The sequence below is a fragment of the Mus pahari genome, chromosome 1 (genome assembly GCF_900095145.1).
Source record: "Mus pahari chromosome 1, PAHARI_EIJ_v1.1, whole genome shotgun sequence".
In the NCBI taxonomy this organism is placed as follows: Eukaryota; Metazoa; Chordata; class Mammalia; order Rodentia; family Muridae; genus Mus; species Mus pahari.
In genome coordinates this window covers 3,311,160-3,319,392 of record NC_034590.1, presented here as the reverse complement: position 1 = coordinate 3,319,392, position 8,233 = coordinate 3,311,160, and the positions used below count along the sequence as shown (strand labels likewise).

Here is an 8,233-nt window from a genome sequence, read left to right as displayed (position 1 = left end):
CTACCCACTGAGCCATCCTTTAGTCCCTCGTGAGCATTTCCAAATCCAGTCAGACTAGCACTCAAAACTGACCATCATACGTGTTAACCATAACCATGGCCAGACATCCATAGTCACTGCCGAGCTAATGGTGGCCTCCTCGCCTCTGTCTCCCTGCTCCTGGCATGTGTTCCTGGCATCCCCCGCACCACTAGGGGTCCGCAAAGCTGTGGCAGACTGTTCTGTGTACACTGCAGATGTCCCCGGGTGTCCCATTGAGCCTCCAAATGTAGTGCCCAGATCAACAACAGTAGCTTTGCTGGTGTGTTGTGAGAATTCCTTAAAGTTCTCCAGCAGAACTGAGCCCCAGCATGCCAGAAAAGCCACTGCATTGCCACCGAAGCACTTCTGTATTGCTTCTCTTTCCTACCGAATTCTTCTCTCCCCCGCAACCCCCTCGCTTTCCTGGTATCAACCCCCAGATCGACCAGTTTCACTGAATTCTCCTACTCTTGGGACAACGTCCATGTCTTGTCCAATCCCACCATCCCCACGGTGTCTCTGAGGCTTCTGCAGCCTTTTCCTGGGCTTCCGAGTGCCCAGCATCTGCCGTGCTGGGCCAAGAGCCCTGATGAACTTTGCTAATGATCTGGAAAAGCGGGCCCCGCAGCCGAGTTAATTTTAGCTGCAATTTTTCAATAGACATAAGTGGAAGGGGCCAAAAGTGTATTGTGAAACCTACGGCAGAGCTTGGGAAATGGCTGGAGTGGATGGACATCCACACGCCACCTCTAAGGTCACACTGCTCCTCTGTTCAGATGGTTTCTTAGGTCACACAGGCTGGGCCTCCCTGCAATAGGGCTTCTGGAAGAACATGCTTCCCAAATGCTCACATCCAAGTTCCTAGGTCAGGCTTGTGGGCTGTCACCCACGCCCTCCTCCTGAAACACTATCTGTAGAAGAGTGTGGGACCACCCACCTTTACCTCTTTGTCCCCTCCCACCTCTCCCCTTGAGGAGTGTGCTAGCCCAAGTCCATCCAGGGTCTTCTGTGGGAGTGAGGAGAGACAAGGCAAGGCAGTAGACTCATTTCTCTGGGTCAACCTGTCCAGCCTCCTGACTCTAACCCCATTTCCTATCCCCTCACCCCCTCAGAATCTCTGCTCAGTGTGCCTTGAACTCCCTCTCGAATCTCAGAAGACACAGGTCTTAGTGTCAGCTTTGCTCCTTCCAATTGGTGAAGTGATACTGTCTGGCTTAAAAGAACAAACCTTGCTGGGAAGGTGGTGCTGAGATAGAGGGGCAGGAGACAGATACACGGGCATTTGGCGTGGAGGGCTATGTACAAGGATGTGAATGAGTACTGGAGTTGTCCAGGTTCTGCATATGGGGTGGAGGAGAGAGGAGAGAGATGGCTAGATGGATAGCATGCCTCTGACTTGTCCTTGATCCTCATCTCTATTTCTGAGTCTCTCACTGTCTCTGTGTATTCACCTCGCTCCTTCAATGTATTTCTGTATCTCCCTTTCTACTCCACTCTCTCATTCTAAGCCTCATTCTTTGCCTCAGTGTCTGACTGTCTTTATTCAGGGATATTCTTATTCCCAGCAGCTCCAGGGCGTCTCCATGGTAGGTGGTGCTAGGGGCGCGTCTTTGAGAGGAGGGAGGAGGGAGGAGGGGGCTGCCTACGCCTTTAAGCGCGGGGGCGCGCAGGGCCTGCGCCTTTAAGCGCGGGCACGCGCACGGCCCTGGGTTCCCGGCGAGGAGGCCGCGGGAGCACCCGGACCCGGCCCGCCTGCCCGGCCCCCGCCCGGCCCCCGCCCCGGCCCCGGCGGGGGAGGGGTCTCTGAGCGCGACCCCTCCCCCCTCAGCCCCCACCTGCGTTGCGATGCCCCGGTCCCCGCGTGGCCCTGTCTGTCTGTCCTTCTGTCCGCGCCCAGGCCTCGCCCCACCCTGGCCCTAGAGCTGCCCGGCTGCCCCCCACCCGCCACAGCAGACCCCCTCTTTCTGGGCCTGTCTTCTCGGCAGGCCACGAACCCAGCCGCGCCATTGCTGCCCCAGACCCTGGGCCGGCACCCGACATCGGGGTGCGCTTGTAGCCGGCGATCGGATCCAGATATTCTGAAACCCCCGAGCGTGGGACCCTGATTTGGGATCAGCACCTTGAGCGCCTGCCATGGAACCCTAAGACTCGGACCTTGAAGCTCAGTATCTGGGGCTGGAATCCCGACATCCGTCCCTGGGACCCCAAGATTTGGAAACTGAACCCCATGATTTTGGAGCATGGACCCCAATATTTGGATCTGGGATCCCAAGATTTGGCATCTAAGCCGCCAAAATTGGAGCTGAACTCTGAATTGTCTGGCTGATACGTTGACATCTGGGAGCGAATCCCCAAATCTGTGCCTTGGACCCCACTATTCAGGGAAATAAACCTTGGGATGCAGGCCTTCAATTCCAAGATCTGAACTGTGGAATTCTTGGGTGGGTGGGTGGGGGTCTGAAGTCCTTGCTGTAGACCTGAGTGCTGAAATCTGGGGCTAAGACCTCCAAGTCTTGACTCAGCACCCTAGTATCTGAACAGGATTCCCGTTTCGGATGCCAGGACTGGACTCGGGATTCAGACCCTAAACTTCCCCATCTGGCTGTTTGGTGTCTCAAGCCTGGCACCGAGAGGGCCTGGTCCTAAAGAACCACTGGGGCCTTGGTCTCTCAAGTTGGACTCTCGAGGCCCAGTTTTAGGGGTCTGGAACCCCAAGAATCAAGTTTGGAGACTCCACAACCACGGACCCGACCTGGGGCAAGACAGTTCCTTCCCAGAGGCCCTGGGGACAGGGGAGGCTTGACCAGATGCCCCCTCCAGAGTTCTGCCCTCACCCCCTTGGAGCCTAAGGACTCTGCTCCCTGGGGTAGCTTCCAGTTCAGGTAAGGCCACTGAGAGACACCCGTGGTGGGAAGGGACTTGGGGTGGGGGTGGGGTTTCTTGGGCTACAGGTGGAAGTAGGTAAGTACCAGGTGCCCTGTGGCACCCTAAACCGTTTTCATTGTCCCATGAGTGTGTCACCAACCCTCTCTGGACACATGGCTCCAGCTCTGCCCCTCTCTGGCCTCCTTGATGGGATTCTAGATCTTGAGGTCACCACCGGTCTAGCTTCTGGCCACCTCCGCATCCTCTCTTAACCCCTTTCTCCACCTCTCCTCACAATGACAGCTTCTGCTTTGCTCTCTGAGCCGCCTTGACACCCCTGTCCCCTGCCTTGCTGTTCACAAGTCACATCTGCCCACGGCCTCTCTCACTGACATGTCTTTCTGTGTGTCTCTCTGATCCACTGGCTCTCTCAACCTTTGCCCACTCCTGACCCCTAGGCTGAGACTGTGACCATCCCTAGCCAAATCCAACATCTGTGCAGTCCTCTCCTCGCTCCTGCCGTTTCCTCTGTCCACCTCCCACCATCTCTCTCCTCTCCCTCCTACCCCGTGCTAACTCCGGGTCTACCCCCACCTGGCCAGCTCTGACCATTTCCACCTTGTCTGTCTTTCTACCCTTGCTCCACCTCTCTCCAAAGCCTTTTCTCTGACCAGTTGTTCTGGTTCCCTGATGACTCTGGTATATCTGTCCTTTCTCCTCTCTCTGGCTTTCTTACTGACTTTTGACTAGGTCAAAACTCCTGTATCTCTTTGTTCAGACAGACCTAGAAGGACCACTGCGACCTGCCAGCCCCTCTGCTCAGTTTCCCTCCTTAGTCATACCTGACCTTTACTGATTGATAATCCTTGCCAACTGGCCACCTCTTCTCTGTGGCTCGTCTAGACCCTATTGCTTACTTTCTGTCCACCTTGACCATCTGTCCTAGCCTCTGCCCACCTGTGCCCATTTCTAGCCAGCTTTCTGACCACCATGGCTCATGCTTAACTCTCTGCGCCTTCATGACACATCTCTGACACCCCACCCCACCACCATCCCTACCTCTCTGAGCATAGTATGGCCGTCTCTCCCCGCCCGTTTCTGGCCCTAACACTGTTCGTCTTCTCTACAGGCCACCCCTGCCCGCGATGGCCGTCCTTCCTCTACTCCTTTGCCTGCTACCGCTGGCCCCCGCCTCATCTCCACCCCAGCCGGCCATATCCAGCCCCTGTCCCCGCCGTTGCCGCTGCCAGACCCAGTCGATGCCCCTAAGCGTGTTGTGCCCAGGGGCGGGCCTTCTGTTCGTACCGCCATCACTGGATCGCCGCGCTGCAGAGCTGCGCCTGGCAGACAACTTCATCGCGGCAGTGCGTCGTCGAGACCTGGCCAACATGACAGGTCTGCTGCATCTGAGCTTGTCTAGAAACACCATCCGCCATGTGGCAGCTGGTGCCTTCGCCGACCTACGTGCCCTGCGTGCCCTGCACCTAGATGGTAATAGACTGACCTCGCTGGGCGAGGGTCAGCTGCGCGGCTTAGTCAACTTGCGCCACCTCATCCTGAGCAACAACCAGCTAGCAGCCTTGGCAGCTGGTGCCCTAGATGACTGTGCCGAGACCCTGGAGGACCTCGATCTCTCTTATAATAACCTTGAGCAGCTGCCCTGGGAGGCTTTGGGGCGCCTAGGCAACGTCAACACGTTGGGCCTTGACCACAATTTGCTGGCTTCAGTGCCGGCCGGAGCCTTTTCCCGCCTGCACAAGTTGGCGCGACTGGACATGACCTCCAACCGCCTAACCACCATCCCTCCTGACCCACTCTTCTCACGTCTGCCACTGCTTGCCCGGCCTCGAGGCTCGCCAGCCTCTGCTCTGGTGCTGGCCTTCGGGGGAAACCCCCTCCACTGCAACTGTGAGCTGGTGTGGCTGCGACGCCTGGCTCGGGAGGACGACCTCGAGGCCTGTGCCTCTCCACCTGCTCTGGGGGGCCGCTACTTCTGGGCCGTGGGTGAGGAGGAGTTTGTGTGTGAGCCACCTGTGGTGACCCACCGCTCACCTCCCCTGGCAGTGCCCGCAGGTCGGCCAGCTGCCCTGCGATGCCGGGCAGTAGGGGACCCAGAGCCACGAGTGCGTTGGGTATCACCCCAGGGTCGGCTGCTGGGCAACTCCAGCCGTGCTCGTGCCTTCCCTAATGGGACCCTGGAACTACTGGTCACTGAGCCGGAAGATGGTGGCACTTTCACTTGCATTGCAGCCAATGCCGCTGGCGAGGCCACTGCTGCTGTTGAGCTGACCGTGGGTCCCCCTCCTCCCCCCCAGCTAGCCAATAGCACCAGCTGTGACCCCCCGCGGGACGGGGAACCTGATGCCCTCACCCCGCCCTCTGCGGCTTCGGCTTCCGCCAAAGTGGCGGACACCGTGGCCCCTACCGACCGTGGCGTCCAAGTGACTGAGCACGGGGCCACAGCGGCTCTTGTCCAGTGGCCAGATCAACGGCCTGTCCCAGGCATCCGCATGTACCAGATCCAGTACAACAGCTCGGCCGACGACATCCTTGTCTACAGGTGCAGGGGCCTGGCAGAGGGGGAGTGAGATGGGGGGGCGGGGCGGGGCATTGTGGGTCCACCCAGGAATACCCCTTGTGAACCACTACAAGGAAATAACCCTGCAGGTTCCAAAGAAAATCAGAAAGTAAAGGCAAACGAAATCAGGCAGCAGTGATAACCACGGTTGGGCAGAAAGGGGTAAAAGAAATACAGGGCAGATGTGGTGAAGGCTGTTGAGACAAGGAGGGTAAATCAGTCAGACAGCAGGCTAACAGGCACAACCAAGGGCAATGAGTTTTAAAAAAAATCAGGCTGCAGAGGTAGAAAGAAACAAGGCTGAGAACATAAATGGTAACAAACATACAAAACCAGGGGGGGAAAATCAGGTCAAATGAGTAACACGCTAATGGTTAACGGTGGTTCAAGTGTAGTTCAGATAGCGTGCTACAATAGCAAGCAGGCAGCCCTGAGGTTAAGCCCAGCGCTGAAGGAAGAGAAAGTTAACGAGGTTATGGGAGGTTAAAAATAAATTTTATCAGGAAGTTTGGCTTTTCACGGGAGGCTACAATAGGGAGGTTGAGTCAGGGTTGTGACAAGTTCAGGGCCAGCCTGGTCTACATAGGGAGTTTGAAGCTGACCAGAGATTTATAGTAAACACTGCCTGGAGGAGGGGAGAAGAAGGAGAAAAGAGAGAAAGAAGGGGTGGGGGAATGGACAGAGACAACAGCAAAAGTCTAATGAGGTAGGCAGGGGAAAGGAGGGCGAAGGTTAAGTGGGAAATTGGGGGTAGGAGGTTAAATAGAGATTAGGTCTTGGGTTCGTGCAGTATGAGCCCTACCGGTCAAAGTTCTGGTTAGAGTAACATCCTAATTTTTGGTTTGCTAAATCAAATCTAAGCTAGGTCAGATGTGTCAGTGCACGGCCGTCTATCTCCCAGCTCTCAAGAGGTTGAGACAGGAGGATAGTGAGCTCAGGGGCATCCTGGACTCTACAGCGAGACCTTGTCTCAAAGAGCCAGCAAGCAGCAGCCCTAGTGAGCTATGTGGGCAGAAATGCCCAGTCTGATGCTCCTGACACACACACACACACACACACACACACACACACACGCACACACACACCACGGCTGCAAACACAAAGCCCGGTGTTTACACACTCCAAAAGGGCAGTCAGTGTAGCTTCTGCCCTCTGCTGTCACCACAAGTGGGTAGAAATGGCTGACACTCCCCACCAAAGTCTGACCTTGTGTGGGCGGCTGTGGGTGACTCCCCATCCTCAATGCCAGGCTGGGCCAGGAGTACAGCCCCAAACTGACAGTAGCCTTCCACAGGCTGGGGTAGCACCTTGCAAACCCAGTGCCTGGACCCCTCCCCTCCCCCACCCCCTCCCCCGCTTCCCTGGCCACCATACATCAAGTCAAGCTTCCATCTTCTCAATCCTAATCCCCCCTCTCTGTCTCCCCCCTCTCTCTGTCTCCCCCCTTCCTCTCCCCCCCTTCTGCTTTAGAGTTCATGTTGCCCAGGGTGGCCTCAAACTGGCCATGTAAGCCAAGGACCACACTGAACCCTGAGCCCTCCTGCCTTCACCTCCCCATCTTCGGGCCACCACAAGCAGCATCTCCACTCCTTTTCTGAAACACTATTTAGGAGGTTGCATGGAGGGTGGGCCCCATTGCCTGGTGGGGAGTGGGACAGTCTGGAGACAGCCACCCTACCGCAGGTCACTACAGGTGTCCTTGTGTTACTCTCCCTAAAGCAGTGTAGGAGTAAAACAGACTCTAAAACTAGCCCAGTCTCCGTCAGGGCATCCCGAGACGAAAGGAATGTGTGGAATTGGGTGAGAAAGGTGAGAAAACTGCGAGTGTAGTGACTCAGACCTTAGGCTCAGCCCAGGAGAGACATGAGGCAGGGGATTGAGAGTTCCAGGTTAGCCTGAGAACTACATAGCCAAAGACGGGCTCAACACACCACACACACACACACACACACACACACACCTGCACACAGACATGCAGGCACATGCATGCACACGTGTACTTGCACACACATGTGCACATGGGTGCCACATACACAAAGGGAAGGCTAATCAGGAACCAGGAAATGGAGCTAAAAGAGAATGAAGAGATGAACCTGGAAAGTCGTGAGGCCATAGAAGAAAGAGAATCTGAGATGGAGATTCTCGAGGGCTCGCTGAAAACACTATAGAGTTGGTGATGGTAACAAGGTACTGGGGCTGCAGGGATATTCACTGGCAGGCTGGAAGCAAAGCCGGCAACAGAGGTCAGGGGAAGCAGTGGTTAGGTTAGAGGGGTTCGGCTGCCACACGCCAGGGAAATGCACAGGATCTGGACACGGGAAATTAGAGCTGAAATGAAGTCAGGCCGCGGGGTGTGGGATGCACGGCTGTAACACCAGCATTGGAGTTGCAGGGAGGGTCATGAGGAGTTCAAGGCCAGCCTTTGCTAAGCTCCGTGAGACCCTGTCTCGAAACAAACAAGCATCACTTCCCTGCCTTGTGGCCCAGATGGAGTGTTGTTGTATCTGCTCTTACCAGGTTAATATCTGATATGTCCTCTGTCCGAGGACAATATATTAAATGGATTTTGGGAGCTGGGAGATGGGACAGCAGCTTGCTGTGTAGTGTTCCTGCCTGCACGCAGACCGGCGCCTTGTCTGCATGGGCAGAACACCTTGGGGTGGGTTCGCACTCTTGCCTGCTGAACCCACTGTGGATTCGAACTGGAGGACGAGAACTCCTAAGAAGGAACAGGGCTGCAAAGGAAAATATTGGGCCTTGACACGTGTC

The 8,233-nt window shown here is 56.1% G+C and overlaps 1 protein-coding gene and 1 non-coding gene across 2 annotated transcripts in view; both read left to right on the top strand.

Annotated features, from left to right (window-relative positions):
• The first annotated feature begins 1,891 nt into the window (after window positions 1–1,891).
• Lrfn3 (leucine rich repeat and fibronectin type III domain containing 3) overlaps window positions 1,892–8,233 on the top strand; it is an 8,484-nt gene continuing 2,142 nt past the window's right edge. The window contains exons 1-2 of the mRNA XM_021196765.2: window positions 1,892–2,903; window positions 4,016–5,446. Of these exons, the coding sequence (XP_021052424.1) occupies window positions 4,032–5,446 (1,415 nt within the window). The 5' untranslated portion in view covers window positions 1,892–2,903; window positions 4,016–4,031. The remainder of the gene's footprint in view (window positions 2,904–4,015; window positions 5,447–8,233) is intronic.
• LOC115062948 lies at window positions 7,927–8,119 on the top strand. The gene has a single exon (XR_003842853.1). It is a non-coding gene; the product is annotated as a U2 spliceosomal RNA (small nuclear RNA).